General features: G+C 43.4%; 1 protein-coding gene across 1 annotated transcript in view; it reads right to left on the minus strand.

Moving 5' to 3' along the window:
• Window positions 1-24,491, minus strand: part of LOC119857281 (NACHT, LRR and PYD domains-containing protein 3-like) — a 158,660-nt gene that overhangs the window by 118,772 nt on the left and 15,397 nt on the right. Inside the window, 4 exon segments of the mRNA XM_043516754.1 lie at window positions 1,611-1,781; window positions 10,576-10,749; window positions 11,958-12,128; window positions 16,159-16,329. Coding sequence (XP_043372689.1) covers window positions 1,611-1,781; window positions 10,576-10,749; window positions 11,958-12,128; window positions 16,159-16,329 — 687 coding nt within the window.

Consider the following 24,491-nt stretch of genomic DNA (forward strand, 5'->3'; position numbering starts at 1 on the left):
AGGGGTGGGGAAAGACTTCCAACCTAAGCACCACCCCTAGTCCTTTCCACTGATCAACCAGAATTCAAGATGGCCCCCGCATTCCCATCTGTCAGAGTTTTAGAGTAACTGCACCTTTGATCCCCTCTGGTCTGCTGAAGGAAAACTCCCTCAGGCTTCTAGCTGTCACCTGTCTCTGGGCACGGACCTGTGTCCCATTCCCTTCTGACTGGGCGTTTAGGCCGGGGCAGCCACGCTGATTATCCCCAGAAGGTCTGACTAAGTGCAGTCCCTGGACTTTGCTCTCTTTCCAAAGCCTATAACTGTGGTTTACTAATGACAGGTTTCAGAGTAGCAGCCGTGTTAGTCTGTATTCGTGAAAAGAAAAGGAGTACTTGTGGCACCTTAGAGACTAACAAATTTATTTGAGCATAAGCTTTCGTGAGCTACAGCTCACTTCATTGGATGCATCCGATGAAGTGAGCTGTAGCTCACGAAAGCTTATGCTCAAATAAATTTGTTAGTCTCTAAGGTACCACAAGTACTCCTTTTTCTTTTTGTGGTTTACTAGTTACCTACCCAGCATTCTCAAAGCAGAGAGCAATTATTTAAGGACAAAAATATACAGAGAAAACATAAAACAACAACAGGATTTAAATGCTCCTCCCTCCCACATCTCCTCTATGGAGACCCAGGCAGGTTCCAATCCCAACAACCCTTCACAGGATGGGGTCTTCCCTTGGACAAAAGGTCACAGCCATTTGTCAAATCAAAAAAGAGGACCCCTCTATCAAGATCAACTTAGCCTTTTATATCAAACCTCTTGCTTTGTCCCCGCTCCCAGAGTCTGATTAACCATAGAGCAAATGTCCCTGCATAATTATTAGGTCCCGCTGGAAGGCAGGCATGGGATGCCTACAAAAGGCTGTGACACATAAGAGCCTGCTGTCTAATTGGTCAGCCCTTGAGCCTCTGTGGAGGATGCAATTCACTTGAGCTGGTCTGTAGGCTTGGGACAGAACACAGAAAGGCCCAGAGATGCCCGTTTGGGAAGATTTTCACAGGAAAAGCAAAAGGCACATTAACAAAGAGGCTGTGTCCTGCTAAATGTTGAGTCCTTGCTCCAACATAAAGGTGGTGGGGGTGAGATCTCCTTAGCAAAATGTCTGGTAAAAATATGTTCACCCTAATCTTGTTCTTGGAAGCATTGGCACTATTGAGCTTAAATTTACTAAAAAAGTTCAGCCTGAAGCAGACCCCCTGTGTGGAAAATTTCCACCCAAGCACTTAGAGTTCAGCCAATTTATAAGCAACAGACAGACTTACAATAGGAAGTATCAGGCAAACTTAATAATAGGTGATACTACCAGCACATGTATTCAATTACAGGCAAAACACTTATTCCTCAAATTCAGAGAGGAAGAGGAGGAGTTTGGAGGTAAAGCTCCAGTTTGCGCCCATCTTTCTTTGTAACTTCAAGTTTACAAACATGACAGGCCATCAGGACACAACAGGTGCTGCAGGGTTAGTCAGCTGTCAGCCTCACCATGTACTCGCAGGGAGCTGACAGTCTCACACTATTGGCACAGCCTGCTGAGTTCTTTACAGAAAAGAAACCTGTAAACACTCACCCCAGTTTCTGCAGCTTGCAGTTTGCATGCTTCAGTCCCTCACACAGCAGCTGCACTCCTGAATCTCTAAGGAGGTTCCCCCTCAGCTCCAACTCGGTCAGAGTCTGGTTGATACTGAGAACAGAGGAGAGATCCTCACAACAAGCAGCTGTGAGCTGGCAACCCATCAACCTGCAGGAGACACATAAACAGAGGGAAATGAGCACCTCTGTCTGTCCTGTTCCCTCCGTGGGTTTTTATAGCAAGATTCCTTTATTCCGGGAATAAAATCACAGAGCTGCAGCAGTGGTTGCTGAGGACCATGTGACTATGTGTGGATTTCAATCCATGTGCAGCTGCAGCTCTCATTGATCCTGTATTCCACATATGAATGTTATTCTAAGGCAAAGTTCCCAAACTCCATCCCCTGAGCATAAGCATTGTAGCTGCTGCTAATGAAGAACATTAAAGGAGGAGCCAGGGGAGAGGGAATAAAGGGAGGGACAAGATTCTCACTGGAAAATAATGAAACTGCTCCTGCAGTCAAAGCTATATTTTAGTTTTGGAGATGTGGGAAGCCTGTTGTTCTCTCTTGCTGTCTCATTTCTACTTAGGATTCAGCCAAGAAGCCAGCCTCTATGGAGTACTTAGTTCTGAACATTCAGAATTCAGGGATGGGCTTAGTTTTGCTGAGGGTCAGGTCCCCCCATCCCTGTCTCATTTTCCCTAGGTTTGACCATACACTAGAAATGGCTGGAATTTCCATAGGGAGCCCAGTCTCGCAGGCTGGGCCTCCAGTTAAATTATTACAGTCTTTCACCGTTGCAGACCCACTGTTGTGACAGCAGCATCATGGGAGTGACTGTAGAGACGTCAGAAATTTGTGAAGAGCTAAAAAGTGGGATAAAATGAGCCCAGAGCTAGTGTCTGTGTTACATATGGGCTCATCATGCTAGGGACAGACTGATAGGTGCCTCACAACTTCCCTAAAGAAAGCTCAAATGAACTTCCAGTGATGGTCAAGGCCAGATCCATGGTTAGTTTAAATCAGTGAAGCTACTCTGAAGTCAGTGGAGCGATACTGATTTGTACCAGCAGAAAATCTGGACCCTAGTGTGGAAATTCACTGGCCATAAACTCCCTGACGTGTAGTGTGAGTCACAATTTATCAATGGATGAAAATATATATGGATTGGTGTGGGAAGTGAAGACTGGGGAGGGAATTACAAAGGAAGCCAGTGGCTGCTGATGCTAATCTTTGTATTTTACAGTTGGGAGGTTTCAGCCTCTACAAAGTGGTGTCACTCCTGAATCCGCCTGGTTGAGACTGGAATTCCTTCTCTGGGACTGAAGGTAAATGTCACACGCAAAGTACAGCTCAGAGAGTGTGCAGCAGCCAAATTATCTGAGCATATCACACCATGACTCTCAAACTGTACCAAACCCCCATGAGTTTCAGGATATCATTCCAAACCCTAGCAGTAGCCTGATTTACAAGACTCGTAATAGCTCAAGGCGAGGCTGTCTCAGAGATTGTTCACCCACCCGTGATCCACCAACCTGACTACATTTTCCAGGGGCACTACAGCTAACAAAGTCCAGGTCAGACTCCCAGGGGCACATGCAGAGCATTCTCAGCAGCAGGCCGCAGCTGGGGAGCGCTTTCCCAGGGAAGATCAGACTGAGCCTGGCCCTGTCTATGTTCAGATCTAAATGCCAGACCAGCCTCTCTGATCCCTTACAGAGACCTGTGTTCAGGTAGCTCCAACTGCTGCCCAGCACACAGCCTTCCAGAACGTGGAGTGGCACAGGCTCATACTCCAAGTTCAGAAAACCAGTTAAGTTTCCTCTGCGCCATCAGGAACAGGAGGGGCAAACCCTAAAGGTGAGAAAACCAGGACATTTCCCCAAGGAAAAGCAAAGCATCTTATACAAGGACAAATACGACGTTATGTATGTGTTACATTTCATAACCTGGCACGGCGGCCCTGTGTGCATCATCAACTTGACAAGATGTTACCTGTTACCGAACATTTCGCAAGTACTTCTTCCCCCGCTCCTTCCAAAATATGAAGCAGCAGTGACCTCTAGTGACTGGCCAGAGGAACTACAATCCCTGCCTTCACTGGATTCCATCTGCAGTAGGGACAGGAGTCACAGGGTTGCCAAACCAGGGTCAGATGAGATACCTGACACTTTGCAGCACTGTGGTCTGTACATACTGGTCAGTGATGTCGCCTTGCTGCTGGGGAAGGGCCTTTCCCAAGAGATACTGCTGCCTGGATCACTGTATTTTTTTAAAAAGTTGTGTCTGACTATTCACAGCAGCTTGCAGTCCCCCGAGTGCTCCCACTGGCATGTGTTGCAAACTTCCAACCCCACATGTAGCAGTGACCTGAAATCCGGCAGCCAATGCTCATGCAGCTGTCCCCGTCTGAGACGGATTGGTCCCCAACTCACCCGAAGATCTCCTGAGAAAGGGTAAAGCCTTCCAGAGCACCAATAGAAACTGCCCATCAATAGGCTCCCCCTGCCATCCAAGAAAATCAAGCCCCCCCTTTCTTGGTCACAGCAGCAGATCAGCCCCCAGTGCCCAGGCTGGGCCTGGCAATTCTTTGAGGCAACATGTTAGAGGCCCCCCTAAACCTGTTTGTCAGTGTTGGAAAATGAATGTGATGTTGCAGCTCACCCTACCCCAGTTGGAGGTCACTGAGCAACAGGATTCTGTGGAGCGGTGGGAGGGGGATGAGGGGGCTTCATTCATCTGCTCCCACTGTCATTCCCACTTGTAGCAGAAAGGGGAGGTCGCTCTCACCAGTTTCTCTGCAACTCCATTTGCTCCCAGGAAAATGTGGAAGCGCAGCTATCTCCTCCTACAGTTCTCTGTCAAACTCCCTTTCCGAGGGAGAGACTGAAGGGGCTTCATTCAGTGAAAGGTTTCAGTTCACTTCTGCCCCCAAATGATAAGGGTCTGACAGAGGAGTGCTGGAAAGAAACTGGTTGCTATTTCCTGGCCCTGCCTAGTCCCATGACTTGGATCAATGTGATAATGGCCTGTCATACGACAGAGGACACCCACGCACTGTTATCTTAATAACTAGAAACATTTTACTATTCCCGGAGCGGCCTCTTGTCAAGGGTATTTCTACAAACTGGTTGTTTCTCTTGGCTGAGCCTTGCTTCACTTCCCAGTATGGGGACCTCACAGGCCAGAGCCACCTCAGCCAGGAGGAAGCTGACACTGGTGAATGGTACAGTTCACACTGTGCTGGCTGCTCAAAAGATGAACAAAGGGAGGTATAGCTCATAGAGCGAGCTTGCTTGTATTATATTCACTGCTTCACATTATATTCAGCAGTAATGCAAGGAACTTACAGGCCTGTGTCCTGTAAGACATTAGCTTCAGCAAGTTAGCATAAGGCTTGAGGCCTATGAACTCTGAACAGATAAATGGCCCAACAGAAACAGGGAGTTGAAAATAGAGCGTTTAAGGGGGATTTCTGACCCGAGGAACATGGCCCAACCACAAGAGTGTTATGGCAATGAACTGATATTCATAATAGGTACATGAGCTACATCCACAGACACCTAACCACGAGAGCCATGGTAACAGATTGACCTATGTGATAAGCTGAGATCACTGATATACTGACTTACAGGAGAACGACACTCCAACATTAGCAAAGTGAGGAAATACAAATAAGAAAAGGGGGAAAAGCCTTGCATCAAACCTAGTGTTGTCAGCGTAACATCACATAAAAGTTGCATCCCAGCCAAGGGGCAGTAGGAGAAGGAGATGTAGCTCTTGGGAGGTGCCAGAATGATGGCCACTGGTGATGAAGGGGAAGGTGATGGTGATGAGGAAGATGAAAATGAGGTAGGATCAGAGTCTAAAGTAGGGAAAGAACAAGTCAAAAATTACTTAGACAAGTTAGAAGTCTTCAAATCACCAGGGCCTGATGAAATGCATCCTAGAATACTCAAGGAGCTGACTGAGGAGATATCTGAGCCATTAGCAATTATCTTTGAAAAGTCATGGAAGACAGGAGACATTCCAGAAGAATGGAAAAGGGTAAATTTAGTGCTCATCTATAAAAAGGGAAATAAGGACAACCTGGGGAATTACAGACCAGTCAGCTTAACTTCTGTACCCAGAAAGATAATGGAGCTAATAATTAAGCAATCAATTTGCAAACACCTAGAAGATAATAAGGTGATAAATTACAGTCAGCATGGATTGTCAAGAATAAATCGTATCAAACCAACCTGATAGCTTTCTTTGACAGGCTAACAAGCCTTGTGGATAGGAGGCAAGCGGTAGATGTGGTATATCTTGACTTTAGTAAGGGTTTTGATACTGTCTTGCATGATCTTCTCATAAACAAACTAGGGAAATACAACCTAGATGGAGCTACTATAAGGTGTGTGCATAACTAGTTGGAAAATCGTTCCCAGAGAGTAGTTATCAGTGGTCCACAGTCATGCTAGAAGGGCATAATGAGTGGAGTCCTGCAGGGATCGGTTCTGGGTCCAGTTTGTGGACGATACCAAGCTAGGAGGCGTTGCAAGTGCTTTGGAGGATAGGATTAAAATTCAAAATGATCCAGATAAACTGGAGAAATAGTCTGAAGTAAATAGGATGAAATTCAGTAAGGACAAATGCACTCCACTTATGAAGGAACAATCAGTTGCACACATACAAAATGGGAAATGACTACCTAGGAAGGAGTACTGCGGAAAGGGATCTGGGGGTCATAGTGGATCACAAGCTAAATATGAGTCAACAGTGTAACGCTGTTGCAAAAAAAGCAAACATCATTCTGGGATGTATTAGCAGGAGTATTGTAAGCAAGACACAAGAAGCAATTCTTCCACTCTACTCCTCACTGATTAAGCCTCAACTGGAGTATTGTGTCCAGTTCTGGGCACCACATTTCAGGAAAGATGTGGACAAATTGGAGAATGTCCTGAGAAGATCAACAAAAATGATTAAAGAACACATGACCTATGAGGGAAGATTGAAAAAATTGGGTTTGTTTAGTCTGGAGAAGAGAAGACTGGGAGGGGACATGATAACAGTTTTCAAGTATGTAAAAGGTTGTTGCACGGAGGAGGGAGAAAAATTGTTCTTCTTAGCCTCTGAGGATAGGACAAGAAGCAATGGGCTTAAATTACAGCAAGGTAGGGTTAGGCTGGACATTAGGAAAATCTTCCTAACTGTCAAAGTGTTTAAGCACTGGAATAAATTGCGTAGGGAGGTGGTGGAATCTCCTTCATTGGGGATTTTTAAGAGCAGGTTGGACAAACACCTGTCAGGGATGGTCTAGATAATACTAGTCCTGCCTTGAATGCAGGGGACTGGACTAGATGACCTCTTGAGGTCCCTTCCAGTCCTATGATTCTATGATGGCTCACATTTCAGGTTGTTCTACAAGGGATGGTGTGAATAAATGGATGTACAGATGTACGTTCTGTAGAATCCTGAGCTGCTGTGTTTGTTATTGTGCTAAATGTATTAATAAACTATTTGTAAATATAGAGGAGTTCCTGTAGTGTGAGTGTTGCAGCTGTGCACATCGGAGTTTCCCATTATATAATGATTTGAATAAATACTGGGCCTGATCTTGGGACAAGATACTGTCAACCCTCAAAGTGATAACTGGGGATTATATTTATATTTCTTCTATAAATCTATAGATCGGACTACAGAGGGGACAGCACAGGAAACCTCTCTCTCCTTGCCCAGCTGCAGTCCTCGCGCTCCCCTGAGCACAAGGTCTGATCCCTTCTTTGCCCTTAGGGGCAAAATAAACAACTAAGCAGCCAATGAAGAGTAGAGGGGGCCATGATAAAATCCCACAGTGCACTGGCCAGGACAGGCAGCTGGGCAAACAAAAGAACAAATGATGGCTCTTGAAAAGGGTTTAGCTACAGACAAATCTCCCTGACCCCTTGGCATGAAAAGGATGTGTGTAACCCACACACCTCTTGGGTGTGGTGTTCCGCCCCATCTAGTGGCACCGAGATCATTTAAAGAGAGAGATAAAATGAGTCTGCTCTACAGCCTTAGCTAAGAACCAGGTGGCTTTTAGCTCATGTAGTAAAGGGTCATGCACAAAGCTCCAGAGGTCCCTGGTTCGATCCTGCCTGTTGGTGACCGGTGTCTGTCGGTGTTACAAGTGGGGGCTCATCCGGGATTCCAACTGGGAAGTCTCTGAAGCTCAGGACATGCTTCCTCAGCTAGGGGAAGTATGTAACCCACACACCTCCTGGGTGTGGTGTTCTGTCCCCTCTAGTGGCACCGAGACCACTTAAAGAGAAAGCAATTAATAAGTCTGCTCTACAGCCTTAGCTAACAGGCAGTTGGCTTTTAGCTCATGTGGTAGAGGCTCATGCACAAATCTCCAGGGGTCTCCAGTTCAATCCTGCCCACTGACTACCAGTGTGTGCCAGCATTACATGTGCAGGAAAAATTCTTCCTCTCTAAAACAGTATCCCTCCCAGGTTTCAGAGTAGCAGCCATGTTAGTCTGTATCCGCAAAAAGGAAAGAAGTACTTGTGGCACCTTAGAGACTAACAAATTTATTAGAGCATAAGTTTTCGTGAGCTACAGCTCACTTCATCGGATGCATGCAGTGGAAAATACAGTGGGGAGATTTTATATACACAGAGAACATGAAACAATGCATGTTACCATACAGACTATAATGAGAGTGATCAGGTAAGGTGAGCTATTACCAGTAGGAGAGGGGGGGGGGAAAAACACCAAAAACTTTTATAGTCACAAAGTCACAAAGTTCAGCCACCAGGTTTGCCATGACATTATCAGGGATATTGTTCCTGACGGCTTGTCGTCAATCTTTGTGTGGAATGTTAGTATAGAGGGCCTCTACACCAACAATCCACACAAAGATGGACTCCAAGCTGTCAGGGACAGTATCCCCGATAATGTTACAGCAAACCTGGTGGCTGAACTTTGTGACTTTGTCCTCACCCATAACTATTTCACATTTGGGGACAATGTATACCTTCAAATCAGTGGCATTGCTATGGGTATCCACATGGCCCCACAGTATGCCAACATTTTTATGGCTTACTTAGAACAACGCTTCCTCAGCTCTCGTTCTCTAATGCCCCTACTCTACTTGCACTGCACTGATGACATCTTCATCATCTGGACCCATGAAAAAAAAAACCCTTGAGGAATTCCACCATGCTTTCAACAATTTCCATCCCACCATCGACCTCAGCCTGGACCAGACCACACAAGAGATCCACTTCCTGGATACTACAGTGCTAATAAGCGATGGTCACATAAACACCACCCTATACCAGAAACCTACTGACCGTTATACTTACCTATATGCCTCCAGCTTTCATCCAGACTACACCACACGATCCATTGTCTACAGCCAAGCTCTACGATACAGCCTCATTTGCTCCAACCCCTCAGACAGAGACAAACACCTACAAGATCTCTATCATGCATTCCTACAACTACAATACCCACCTGCTGAAGTGAAGAAACAGATTGACAGAGCCAGAAGAGTACCCAGAAGTTACCTACTACAGGACAGGCCCAACAAAGAAAACAACAGAACGCCACTAGCCATCACCTTCCGCCCCCAACTAAAACCTCTCCAATGCATCATCAAGGATCTACAACCCATCCTGAAGGACGACCCATCACTCTCACAGATCTTGGGAGACAGGCCAGTCCTTGCTTACAGACAGCCCCCCAACCTGAAGCAAATACTCACTAGCAACCACACACCACACAACAAAAACACTAACGCAGGAACCTATCCTTGCAACAAAGCCCGTTGCCAACTCTGTCCACATATCTATTCAAGGGACATCATCATGGGACCTAATCACATCAGCCACACTATCAGAGGCTCGTTCACCTGTACATCTACCAATGTGATATATGCCATCATGTGCCAGCAATGCCCCTCTGCCATATACATTGGCCAAACCGAACAGTCTCTACGTAAAAGAATAAATGGATACAAATCAGACGTCAAGAATTATGACATTCAAAAACCAGTCGGAGAACACTTCAATCTCTCTGGTCACTCGATTACAGACCTAAAAGTTGCAATTCTTCAAGAAAAAAACTTCAAAAACAGACTCCAATGGGAGACTGCTGAATTGGAATTAATTTGCAAACCGGACACCATTAAATTAGGCTTGAATAAAGACTGAGAGTGGATGTGTCATTACACAAAGTAAAACTATTTCCCCATGTTTATTTCCCCCCCTACTGTTCCTCTCATGTTCTTGTCAACTGCTGGAAATGGCCCACCTTGATTATCACTACAAAAGGTTTTGGGGATTTTTTGATTTTTTTTTTCTGTCTCCTGTTGGTAATAGTTCACCTTACCTGATCACGCTCATTACAGTGTGTATGGTAACACCCATTGTTTCATGTTCTCTGTGTATATAAAATCTCCCCACTGTATTTTCCACTGCATGCATCCGATGAAGTGAGCTGTAGCTCACGAAAGCTTATGCTCAAATAAATTTGTTAGTCTCTAAGGTGCCACAAGTACTCCTTTTTATCCCTCCCACAATTCCCCCTGAGGCAGACAGCTGAGAGATTTAGGCTCCCGATCTCCTTGGACCTCTTGTGTTTCTATTAGTTTTAAATCAAAATAAATGTAGTATTGTTTAAAGGTGATTAAACAGGTGTTTAAAAGAGCCTGCTTCAATTTTTATTGAAAAAAATACATGCTAGTGGAAATCATTCATTCCTCACATTCAGGAGAGTTTGAACTCCTGCTCCAGTTTGGTCCCATCTTTATTAATAAATTCTGTTCTCCAATCGCAATAGACCATAAGGATATTGGGAGCCACTGAGACAACAGGTGCTGGAGGGATACTCAGCTTTCAGCCTCTCCGTGTTCCTTCAAGGACCTGATATCTTCTACCATCCATACCCCCTGCTGAGCTCTTTCCAGCAGGAAGATGTGTGAATACTCACCTCAGTTTCTGCAGTTTGCAGTCGGGATGTTTCAGTCCTTCACACAGCAGCTTCATTCCTCCTGCCTCTCCCAGGTTGTTCAGCGCAAGATCCAACTCAGTCAGGGTCGGTTTGGCCCTGAGAACAGAGGAGAGATTCCCACAGGAACTGGCTGTCAGACCACAATTCATCAGCCTGCAGGAGACATAATCAGAGAGGGAAATGAGCACTTCTGTCTGGCCAGTTCCCTCAGTGGGTTTCTAGAAAGAGTCCTTTATTCTGGAAATAAAATCACCCTGCTGTAGTAGTGGATGCTGGGGACCACATAAGGATTTCAGTCCACATGCAGCTTTAGCTCTCCGTGGGCCTAAGAATTGTATGATTCCACCAGAGAGAGATGGAGGCCCAGGACCTGAGGTGGGTGCACCCAGAGAGACCTGAAAGGGGACAGGTGTGTAGCTAGACCTGTAACTGTGACACAGGATTGAGCATGTCCACTGCAGCCTAGATGTTGCTCACCAAAGTCTGAATTTAGCCTTTCGCAAGGTAGCATTCTAGATACAGGGTTTCTTTTTTCCCTATGGCAGGCTGAAAGCCACTGGGCAGACTCAAAGCTGGAGTGGAAAAATGAAGTTATTTCAAGGTGCTCGAGGGGAGGGAAAAGCACAGAAAGCCTCCCTCTCCTTGCAACCCGCACTATGGCTGTGCCCTTCCATTCCCCTGAGCAAAAGGTCTGATCCCTTCTCTCTCAACTGTGGTGCAAAAGTAGCACCAAAGCAGGCAAGAGCCGAACAGAAGGGGGCATGATAAAGGTCCGCGACTTACTGGCCAGCACGGCTAGCTGGATAAACAGAAGAACATGGTGCAGCTCCCAGAAGGATTTGACTGCAGGCAAATTCCCCTGCAGGTGAAGGATGTACAGGAAGAATTCTACCTCCCTCACACAGAATCTCTCTCCCTCCCTCCCTTAGGCAGGGCTGTAAGAGATTTAGGATTCTGAGGCTTTGTAAGGCCTCTTGTCCTTTCATTTGTCTTAAATAACAGAAAATGTAACATTGTTTTAAAGATCGTTGTACAAATTGGTTGTTATCAAAGGGAGTGAGGTCATGCTTTAAGCCTTATTGGACTTATATTTTTAGTGAATATTACTACAGCTTAGTCCTCAATTTCGGGGGGGGAGGGGGGCGGGGTTGAATGAGGGCTCCTGTTTGGGCTCATCTTTCTTTATACGTTCCATTTTCCAAACATGAGGGGCCATCGAGATGTTGGGAGCCACTGACACGTCAGGGGCTGGAGGGGCACTCAGCTTTCAGCCTCGCCATGTGCCTGCATGGAGCTGACATCACACACCATCCCCAGACCCTGCGGAGCTCTTTCCAGAACAGAAACTTAGAAATACTCACCGCAGCTTCTGCAGTTTGCTGTGTGGTTGTTTCAGTCCCTCACACAGCAGCTGCACTCCTGAATCCCCCAGGTTGTTCTCCCCTATGTTCAGCTCTGTCAGGGTGGGTTTGGTGCTGAGAAGAGAGGAGAGATCCCCACCACACACGGCTGTGAGATGGCAGTTAGAAAGCCTAGAGGGGACAGATAACCAGAGAGGGAAATGAGCACTTCGGTCTCAGTGGGTTTCTAGGAAGATTCCTTTAATTTGGGATTAAAAATTACAGAGCTGTAGTAGTGGATGCTGAGGACCACATGACCAGGTGTTGGTTTCAATCCTGGGCATCTGTAGCTTTCATTGATCCTGTGTTCCATACATGAACGTTATTCTAAGGCAAAGTTCCCAAACTCCATCTCCTGAGCAAAAACATTTGGGTTTCCCAAATGGGGGGAGGGATAGCTCAGTGGTTTGAGCATTGGCCTGCTAAACCCAGGGTTGTGAGTTCAATCCTTGAGGGGGCCATCTAGGGATCTGGGGCAAAAATTGGGGATTGGTCCTGCTTTGAGCAGGGGGTTGGACTAGATGACCTCCTGGGTCCCTTCCAGCCCTGATATTCTATGATTCTACTAAAGAAGCTTTATTACACCTGATAGGACAGAAAGGGAGGGAAAGGAACCTCACTGGAAAGTTTATTGCAGTTTTGTGGATGGGGGCAGCCCATTCTTCTCTCTCTTGCGACATCATTTCTACTTAGGACTCCGCAAATAAGCTGCCCTCTATGGGATACTCAGTATTGAACATTCAGGGATGGGTGAGTTTTGCCTTATCTCAAGTCCCCCATCACTCTCCATGTTGCCTCGGCTTGACCACACACTAAAGGAGGCCTCAATTTCCCAAGGGAAGGCAGTCTCACGGGCTGGGCCTACAATGAAAATTGTTACCATCTTTCATCATTGCATTTCTACCAGTGGCAGACTGCCTGCCACATACTTAACCACTGGAGCGCCTAGCCCTGCTCTTAGGGAAAATGCCACTGTCCGTTGTTAACACCTTTGCAGCTGCGTTGGGAGTAGTGCCATTTTGTTAGTGAAATTTTAACAGAGCTCTGAGCAGACAATGTAATAAACAGTAACCTAAAGGTGCTTGTGGAAAATTCATGTGTGTTGGACTATGATAAAATGATGTGGAATGGATGTGACTGGAGAGAGATCAGAAGCTTAGGAGTTAAATTGCAGTGCATTCAGGAAGAACTGAAAGGGTGGATAGAATGACTGAGCCCTGATGTGTTGTACATGTTATGTACAGGTGCACAATGTTAAGAAGAAACCGATAGATGCCAAATGACTTCCCTTAAAAAACCTCGACTGAATTTTCAGTGATGCGCAAGGCAGGACGCTGAGATGGTGTAAATCAGACAAACTACTTTGACGTTAGTGGAACTTTGCTGATTGACAGCAGCTGAGGATCTGGCCCTTAATGTGGAAACTAAGAAGCACTGGCCATGTGCTCCCTGATCAATCAGCCTCTTACTCCCTGTGTGGAGGATCATCCACTCCCTTTCCAGCCAGTTGTCACTTATTTAGGAGTCAAACTGGACTGCAGGCTAACATACCGTTTAAAGAAAAAGTTCACCTCCTGGGTAGAAGAGGCAAATGTTCTGCAAACTTCAGTCCTGGCGCTAGTGTTTGATTCGGCAGAATATTGTGCAGCAGTGTGGGACAGGAATCAGCCCATGCATCTTATTGATTCGGAGCTGAATACAGCCACCCATACCTTTAGTGGCCGCCTTAGCCATACATTCACATCTAATTTATACGCGTTGGCTCATATAGATGCCGCAAACTTTGACGAGATGCCATCACTCTTAAAACTGCCTGGAGGGCCATAACGGATGAAAATGACCTGCAGCATGCAAGGCTGACTATGCTTCAAAAGGGTGCAAATAAGCAATGCACACTTCCCGCAAGTAGATTTGCCCACCTGCAGAAGAAAACATCTATACTTCTAGCTCCTGCTGACTTGCCATGACCAACTTCATACTGCCAGCTTAATAGCAGGGCTGTCAGGAAGGGGGAGATTGCTTGAGATAACCAGCTAACACCACACTCTCAAGGGACAATGCCAGAACTATTAGCTTAGGTGATACTAGCTCCCCCTCCTGCTGGGACACAAGATTCCACTTTTACACTAGGGGACCATAGAAGGGTTTAAGGAGACACATGCTCCCTCAAGGAGACACACCTAGGGAGCTAAGGCAAAGGGAAACAGAGTTTCACACCCTAGAATCTACTAGAGTGTCTGAGGAAGCTAGGCCAGCCTAGATCTCCAGTGGAGACGGGGGTGGAATTGATAGGATTCCGAGTAAGATAGCTATGCATGTAGACTCTGATGTTCTGAAACCTTTTTCTTCCCTAAAAGGCTTTTTTCTTATTAAATAAACAATACTTGTGTTCTCAGAAGGCTGTTCTGGCCACTGGGTTTGACTAGTCAGAGACTCCCGAAGGGAAGAATCACAGGTGTTGAACCCACTCAGACCCGCAGGATAATCGCGGTGGATACACAGGTACTGGCTGAACCAGTCAGACTTGCAGGGCCATCACAGTGAACAGGGGACTGCTACCCTGGGCCTGGTCTAAGAGTGGGGAAGTTGCATGATTCCACCCAGAGAGAAGCAAGGACTAGGGGCCCAGAGCCTGAGGTGGGTGCACTCAGAAAGACCTGAAAGGGGACAGTGTAGCTAGCCTTGTAACCATGACATAGGCATAGGTTTGTCCACTGAGGCCTAGATGTTGCTCACCAAAAGCTGAGTTTGGCCTTTCCCAAGGGAGTATTCCAATACAGGGTTTCCTCTTTCCCTATGGCACAGTGTAAGCCAATGGGCAGACTCAGCAGCTGGTGAGGAAATATTAAGTCCCAGCTACAACTCACTTCAAGTCCCTTTCATTGGGTCTTGCTTTATTGTGAAAAACAAGAGGAAATCAACTCATCATACTGGGTAATAACCTCCCAAGACATTATCAGCTGGAAGGGTAAAGGACAATGCCTCCCCATTAGATAGCTTCCTCCACACCAGCTTCCCCTTTACTTCCTTAACCCTGCCCAGATCAGTGATGGAAGCTGGGAACCCCTTACACTGCGGGCACCAAGCATACAGCCTGCAGGAGGATCTGACATGCATGATATATTTATGCAGCCCATATGACATTCTCAGATTCTCCAAAATCTAAGCTGCCATTTAAACAAAGTAAGTTTCTAGCCCTCATGGCAGCAGAGATCATCTTCTCAATGTGAATCCAGTGTAACAGATACAAAGATGTTTACCTGAGTCGGCAGACAGCCTGAAACAACAACGTGGGGGTCTGAACTTTCCTGTCGCCTGGTATTCTGACTGGAGTATCAACTTAGTTAATATTGACACTGAACCATCATCAAAGGGCTTTAAATCACTGATCATTTTGGTGGCTGGAAGAGGTAGGAAGGGGTGGGCATGAAACCAAGTAGCTTGTGGATTGGAAGTTGCTACTGAGAAGAAAATGCAGAGACATTGAACAGAGCAAACTCCCAAACACCAGCAAGATGAAGAGAAACAGAAAGAAGGATGGAGAAGGAAGAGAAACCAAGGGCAGAAATGCAGTGACCTTAAAGGGGAGCAGATTTTCTCACTGATGAGGAATGTGGCAAGAAACCGCGGAACAAATAATAAACAAAACAATTAGTTACTGCATAAGCCAAAATTGTCCCTTTGATTGTTGCTATCAGGGGAGGAGTCTATTGTGCATCACAGGGAGTACATTGTATTTATACCCTGGACTACAATTAACCATACAAATCAGCCCTCTTCCCTGAGTGAGTTTCACACTTCTGCCTTAGATGCTTAGATGCACAATATATGTAAAATTGTTTTAAAGATCATAAAGTGGTGTTTAAAATGGGCTTTTCCCTCAGAAGATGAGATTATGCTTCAATTTTTATTCAAAAATCCATTTCAGTGAAGATCACTTTTAGGGGAGTTTGGAATTAGTGCTCCAGTTTGGGACCATCCTTATTTATCACTTCCATTCTCCAAAAATGACCAGCCATCACGCTGTTGGGAGCCACTGACACACCTGATGCTGGAGGGACACACAGCTTTCAGCCTCTCCATGCTCCTACAAGAGCTGACACCACACACCATCCTCATGGCCTGCTGAGTTCTTTACAGAAAGAAACCTGCAAATACTCACCCCAGTCTCTGCAGTTTGCAGGTTGGATGGTTCAGTCCCTCACACAGTAGCCTCATACCCGAGTCTCCCAGGTTGTTCATTGACAGGTCCAGCTCAGTCAGGGTCTGTTTGGTACTGAGAGCAGAAGAGAGATCCCTATAACAAGCGTCGGTAAGATGGCCGTTAGTAAGCCTGCAGGAGACAGATAAACAGAGAGGAAAATGAGCACCTCTGTCTGTCCGGTTCCTCAGTGGGTACCAGTGTGGTCCTAGAAAGAGTCCTTTATTCTGGGAATAAAATCACAGCATTGTGCTAGTGGATGCTGAGGATCATATGACCATTTGTAGGTTTCAATCCACATGCACCTGTAGCTCTCACTGATCCTTTGTTCCACACACGAATGTTATTCAAAGGCAAAGTTCCCAAACTCCATCCCCTGAGCAGAAACACTTGGGTTTCCCCAATAAAGAAATTACTATCAATGAGGGGCCAGGGGACAGGAAAGAAAGGGAGCAAAAGGAATCTCACTGGGAAATAATGAACACGCTGCTGGAAGGTCTGTTACAGTTCTGTGAATGAGGGGGGGAGACCATTCTTCTCTCTGTTGCATCATTCCTACTTAGGGCTCAGCAAACAAGCCTCCATCTATGGGATACTTAGTGTTGAACATTCAGGACTCAGGGAGGAGTTCCATTTTGCCAGCTTTTCAGTCCTCTCGCCCTCTCCCATTTTCTCTGGGCTGGACCATAGACTAGAAAAGGCTGAAATTTCCCTAGGAAGCCGAGTCTCATAGCCTGGGCCTACAGGGCATGTCCACAGTGCAATAAACAACCCATGACATGGCTGCAGCTGGCCCCAGCCACCTGACTCAGGCTGGCAGGGCTTGGGCTGCAGGGCTATAAAACTGCACTGTAGACATTCGGGTTCAGGCTGGAGCCTGGGCTCTGAGACCCTCCTGCCTCATGGGGTCTCAGAGCCTGGACTCCTACACTGCAATTTTATAACCCACCAGCTCGAGTCAGCTGACCGGGGCTCTGAGTTTCGGACCCACCGGGTTTTTTGTTGTTGTTGTTGTTGCATTGTGGACATACCCACAATGAAATTGTTCTTATAGTCTCTCACCATTGCAGCTCCCTTGGTGTAGACTGCCTGCCAGTGTTATTAACCACGGTGTCACCTAACCATGCTCTAAGTAAAAATGCGGGTGTCTGTTGCTATCTGCAGGGGAACTGCACCAGCAGTAGTGCAATGATAGGAAATTATAACAAAGAGACCACATCTTCCTCCATTGGTGGACACCAGAAGTCTTTGCCACCCATCTGAACAAGAAGCTACCAGCCTTCTGCTCATACAGATTTTTTCTTTCTGAAACTTTTTAGTAATGCAAAGTTACAATAATATACCACATTGTACATTACTTATTACTTATTCAGGATCCGGTTAATATTCATAGAATCTGGCTAAAGATTCTGGCTTGCTGATTGGGGAGCCCTCCTCCTCTGAGTATGCTAAAAAGGGTAACCAAATTTCTAAATGCCTATCCTCTTTTTAATATCTTGCTTGTGTACTTATTTGGTCTGAAAGCATTCCAGTGCAAGGACAGTACATATTTTACTATACCACAATTCCATAGGAGAAGTCCTACAATTTTCCAATAATGTGTAATACAAAGTCTTACTGCTAACAATAAAAAAGAAATTAATTTGTTTTTCAGTTTAAAACATAGATCCTATACTGGAGCATTAATTAAGCAGGTCAGGGCATCTCCCAGGAAGCTGGCATTTTGTCATAAGATGAAAATCTTTAACAATTTCCTCCCAAAACTATCAAATTCCTGGACACAACAACCACATATGCAAGTATATTCCCCTTTCCCTGCAACCCCTCTAAGAGAGCACCTCCTTAGTAGCAAAAATATAATGGACCTTAACTGAAGCAACATGCCATGAATATAGTATTTTATAAAAAAAATTATTTATGAGCTACACAAATTGCAGATTTATATCCCCTTTGCCATATAGGGACTCGCTCATCCAGATCAATTTCTTTGTCCAAATCCTTCTCCCATATTTTCATCTGGGTTGTTTTCTCATCAACATCTTTTTCAATCAAAATTGTAAAAAGAAAAGGAGTACTTGTGGCACCTTAGAGACTAACAGTCTCTAAGGTGCCACAAGTACTCCTTTTCTTTTTGCGAATACAGACTAACACGGCTGCTATTCTGAAACCAATGAAAATTGTATATGTCTTAGCAATTCAACCTTTTGTTCCCGCTTGCTCCTGGGGCAACTCCTAAAATGCGGTTAAAGGTCTAGATAGAGCTGTCTTGTAACTAGATTTCACAATAAAGTGTTTGACTTGTAAATATTGAAAATAAAGGATTTTTACCTTATTACATATCTCTTGGTGTGATTTTAAATCAGGACCCCAGAACAGCTGTCCAAATTGAGTAATATCAGCTCCTACCCACAATGAATAGTCACTTTGATATTTTCTAGGGATAATTTCCTGATTATTAATGAATATAGCTAAGGAAGGGGGCCTTTCGCAACACAAATTTTAAAAAAATTGTCCAAAGTGGCTAAGGTAGACTGGATGAACGGGTGACTTTTATTTTGGTGACCTAAATTTTTTCTTAAAACCAACAATTACTATAAATAGTTGCATCTGAGCTCCAGTCTTGTTCAAGTTTTACCCAATGTTCAGATGGTCTATTGTGAACCTAATTTATATATTTTCCATTGTGATGCATAAGAAGAAGAAGACGACAAATTAGGGGGAAACTAGTCCAATTCACTTTATAGGCTTAAATAGAACTTTAGAACTCACCTTTTGTCTTTTCTGTTTTCATATTAATTTTAATAGCACATCCTGCCATATTTTTAATGTCATGTCAGGGATACCAACAGAGTTCCACAGAAACAAAAATAATAACTTTGGGAGGAAATTCATCTTTACCGAGGCTGCCCTACCTAGCCAAGAAATTTCATATTAGTTTCATTCTTCCAAGTACTTTATTATTTTATTTCACAGGGAAGGATAATTTGCCTTTAAAAAGAATTTTTATGTTTCTCCACAATATTTATTCCTAAATATTTTAAAGATTCCTTAGTCCTTTTAAATGTACGTACCTGCCTACAGTTTGTTTTGACCCCTTCAGAAATATCAATTCCTAAAAATTTCAGATTTGTCATCCTTTATTTTGAAGCCTGACACCTGCCCAAATTCCAAAATCAATTATTCTATCATTTTTAATGAGGCTTCTGGATCCTGCAAATATAACAAGACATTAGCGTACATGCTATTTTGTGTTCTAATCTAGGAGATGTTTTGATGCCTTTTCTATGGGCTGTTTTTCACATTTATTGCAAATGGCTCCATTGCCAAAGCAAACAATAGGGAGGATAAGAAACAACCCTGTCTCATACCCCTAAACAAATTAAAGAGAGGGGAGTGATGACCATTAACCAAAGCAGACACTTAAGGATGAGAATGCAGGGCCAAAATGCCTCTAGAAAACTGATTTCCAAAACCAAACCATACCAAAATCTGCCTGAGGTACTCCCTCTCCAGCTGGTTGAAGGCTTTCTCAGCATCCAAAGAAAGCAGCGCAAAGAAGAATTGCCAGAATTAACATTATAGATCAAACTGAGAGTTCTTCTGATATTATCAGAGAGATGCCAGAAACCCTACTGGGACCTGGAGCCTTGTTGAATATTAAAGTCATAATTACAACTTCAAATTCCTCTGCAGCAATTCGCCTATCACGAGCTGCCCCATAATCTGTTGAGAGTTAAGGTAGCATCACACTTCTCCAATATCTATTTATAAGTTCAGGGTTTGGCTGTTATGAAGTGTACTAAGTATGGACAAGTTAGCAAACAATTCAGAGATCTCTTTGATGCCAATTACTAAATCTCCCTTTTTATTTCTAATCAGGGGGAAGGCTGATTTCTTTTTTAACTTTCTGGGAAAAAGCCGATCAGCCTTATTGTCCTTTTCATAATATTTTTGTTGAATATATCTAAGTGTTTACTCAGCTGTACCTGTTTGTAACAAGCTAATCTTCCCTCTTATCTCAATTATTTTCTTATACACTCTTGTATGTTCTGTCGATTTATGTCTACCTTCCAAAATAGAAAGTTTATTAACCAAACTCTCTTCTTCATGCTCTCTCGGTTTTTTGAGGTATGATGCTTTATTTATAAGGCGCTCCCTCATTACCACCTTTTTGGCATCCCAGAACTCGCTTTTATTGATCTCTTTCTTATTACTAAATATATACACTTCTGAAAATTGTATTCCAGCTCTTTAATTCTAAGGGGGTCATATAACAAAGCTCTTTTTTTAATAAATTAGCCAAAGTCCTAGAATAAAAATCATATAAATACTGAAATAAGATCCATAAGTAGCAGAATATGTATAGTTCCCAACATCCAGATTCATCTCCTGCCAGACATTTTCTAAGTGATGCAACAAATTTGCACGTGCTTTTCCCAAATGCCCTCTGGGTACATTTGATCGATCCAAAGTGGGATTAAGCTCCTTGTTAAAATCCCCCCTAGAACAATATCTCCGTCCCTAAAACTTCATAAACCCCTAAAAAACTATTAACAAAGGAAGCTTGCCCTTGACTGGGAGCAGGTACATTAGCTAATGTGAGAAGTTTATCTTTCAAGGGCCCCTGAATTAAAATATATCTGCCTTCTGTATCTATGAGTTGTGCTGAAAAAATAAAATGAAAGCATTTAGCAAATAATATTGCCATCCTTCTTCTATTAGATTGCCTTGGGGAGACAAGGTAGTTTATTGTTTATCATCATTTTTCTTCAGGTGTGTATCCTGTGACCAGATTACGCTAGGAAAATCTTTTTTTCAGTGAACAGAATACCCTTCTCCTTTTTGTTGGACTTAACATTAACAATCATTGCACAATAAAATCACCTATAACTCCCAAGTCTGTTCTCACCCAGTATATTACCCCAGCCAGATGCCATGTCCCCATTACATTTGTGCCTGTTCTTTAAGTAAGATATTTTAGATAGAGTTCACATCCTACACATATTTCAGAGTAGCAGCCGTATTAGTCTGTATTCGCAAAAAGAAAAGGAGTACTTGTGGCACCTTAGAGACTAACAAATTTATTTGAGCATGAGCTTTCGTGAGCTACAGTTCACTTCATCGGATGCATTCCGATGAAATAAATTTGTTAGTCTCTAAGGTGCCACAAGTACTCCTTTTCTTCATCCGACACATAGTAATTTTAGGATTCACATTCATCACTTTTCCTTTTTTTAATACCTGTATTATTGTACCTTGACTCTGCATCTGATTTACTATAATTTTCAATTCTGAGCCCCAAGTTTTTAGTATAATTTTTCTGTTGAAACATATAACAATATTTAACATGTTTCTGTTCTCTTATCCTCTGTTTCCCTCTCATTCCCCTCCCTATGCATTCTCCCATTGTCATCTGATCCCCTTTATCAGTGAAAGCAGCAAAGAGTCCTGTGGCACCTTATAGACTAACAGAGGTATTGGAGCATAAGTTTTTGTGGGTGAATACCCACTTTGTCGGATGCATGTATCCGACGAAGTGGGTATTCACCCACAAAAGCTTATGCTCCAATATGTCTGTTAGTCTATAAGGTGCCACAGGACTCTTTGCTGCTTTTATAGATCCAGACTAACACGGCTACCCCTGATACTTTATCAATGAGAACGCAGACTTTCCTTACGTACTCAGGGGCATGTTAGCTCCCTGCTGAAGGGAGCTTTTCTTTTCTTTCTTTTTTTACTGTTTCAAGAACCAAGCCTTATATAAGCTTATCAAACACCTTTGTAATATTGGGCATTCTGAGATTATAATGCTATCTTTGAGTTAATTTATTCTTAAAATATTCCACCATAGATGATCCATTTCCAATTAATGTAAATTTTGGAATGTTTGTGATTACTTTAAAGTCAAACTTACTTCAATAAGGCAGATCTAGGTCTTCTGCTATTTTGTTATTAATTTTTGTTTATACAATATAAATATAAATCACATTAAAAAAACTATAATCTTATAACCATTAAGGATACTGTAGCCACATAGAGTAAACTATCCTGCATGCAGCTTTCATTTAACTCTAACCCTTTGTCATTATAACCACATGAATATAATATCCATTATTTATTGTAATGTCTTGAAATACTGATTGTGTTCTTTGGGATCTGGACTTTTTCCTTTGCTCTCATGTCTGTCCAGTTGTCTTAATGATGCATCTTTTTGAGCTATTTTGGTCTCTTTGATCTCACTGATTCTTGGCAACCTGGAGGACCAATGCCCTTCATCCCCTTCAGGTTGTTCTTGAGCTCATTTGCCTGTACCCATATCCATGAGTACTGGTTTCCTCTCTTTTGGATCTGAGATAGATATCTGCTCTTCCATCTAAAGGCCAATCTAAATGGGAAACCCTTCTTGTATCTTATATTGTTCTCTCTAAGAATTGTGGTCACCTAGTAAATTCTCTTCACTTTCTAAGGGTTGCTGTCGCCAGATCTGGGAACATTTGTATGGGCTGATTAAGAATCATCAGTGATTCAGCTCTCTCCCTCATCGCCCTCAGTATTTTATCCTTGTCTTGATAGCAGTGTAGATGGACAATCCCATCTCTGGTCTAGAGCCTGCTCTGGGCCTGGGGAAAAAAGATCTGTGAGCCCTCTCAGTATGAATGCATCTTTATTACCCAGTATTAATGGTATGAAAAATATTGACCAATGTGTCCAGCAGATTTCTCTCTTGAGTCTCCTCTGGAAAACCTTTAATCCTTATGTTATTCCTGCATTCTCTAATTTTCATGTCCTGCAGCTTCAATTCTATTTCTTGTTCTTTTTTTTTTCAATTATTTGGATTCTTCAATTTAGATTAGTAATTCTGTTGGATTGTTCATTTAATCCTATTTCCACATCCGTTAGTTTATCATTAATTTCATTTTTCTCTCTTTAATGTAAGCCTGCATTATTCTTCCCTCATTTCCTTATTCATTCCTTTGATTTCTAACAGCAGGTCCTTCAGATCAGCCTTAGTGATTGGTGCTTCTCCACCTGCCTCCATAGTTTGTTTGCTGAAGGGCCGTTACTACTTTTTGTGGCCCTGTCTTTGTTTTTGGGGAGTCAGATGTTTGTACACAGGAGATCTTTCCTTCCCCAGACATCTAGATCTTCTTGCCTTTCCTTCCTGTTTGTTGCACCTCTCTCAAGATGGCTGCCACCACACTTCCCCTTTGTTTGTCTGACCTTTCCAAAATGGCCACTGATGACACACTTCCTCCCCCAGACACAATAGTACAATTTTAATTATATTTTAAATCTCATTGCACTCACCCTCTGTCTCTTTACAGGATAACGAGGGTCCAGTTCAACATCTCCAGATTTGCATAGTAATTATTAATATATTCTGCAGGCGGAGGGCTCTGAATTCTGTTGTTGGATATTCTCCTTCAGAGTCAGCTCTCTGGGATTGGGAGCTATCTAGATCCCTTCAGCCTTCTTTTTAAAACTGGCTCCAAGAGGGGTTATTCATATTTAGGGCACAGATCTGTGGATTCAGTTTGTCTTAGTTCTTTTTAACTTCTTAAAATGTTTTCATTTCTCCCCAGTTTATTGTGGAGAGCTAGATTAAACCACTATCATGTTTGTTGTTTGAGCCATGCCCCCATGCTCACCGAGATTTTAAAGAGCTGACTGAGGAGCTCACTGCGCCATTAATGTTGGTTTTCAGTAAGTCTTGGAACAGCGGGGAAGTTCCAGAAGGCTGGAAGAAAGCTAGTTTTGTGCCAATATTTAAAAAGGGTAAATGGGATGAACCAGGTAATTATTGGCTTGTCAGCCTGACATTGATCCCAGGCAAGTTAATGGAGTGGCTGATCTGGCACTTGATTAATAGAGAATTATAGAAGGGAAATACAGTTAGTGCCAATTAGTATGGTTCTATGAAAAATATGTCCTGTCAAACTAATTTGATATTTCTTTATGATGAGATTACAGATTTGATTGATAAAGGAACAGTACTGATGTAATATACGTAGACTTCTGCAAGGCATTTCACTTGCTACTGCAAGACATTTTGATTAGAATGATACAAAATTAACATGGCACACATTAAAATGGATTAAAAACTAGCTAACTGATAGGTCTTAAAATGTAACTGTAAATGGGGAGTCATCATTGAGGGGTATTTCTAGTGGGGTCTCATAGGAAGCAGTTCTTGACCTTATGCTATTTAACATTTTTATCAATGACCTGGAAGAAAACATAAAATCATTTCTGATAAAGTTTGCAGATGACACAAAAATTGGGGGAGTGGTAAA

This window comes from Dermochelys coriacea, chromosome 6 (assembly GCF_009764565.3).
Source record: "Dermochelys coriacea isolate rDerCor1 chromosome 6, rDerCor1.pri.v4, whole genome shotgun sequence".
NCBI classification, from domain to species: domain Eukaryota; kingdom Metazoa; phylum Chordata; order Testudines; family Dermochelyidae; genus Dermochelys; species Dermochelys coriacea.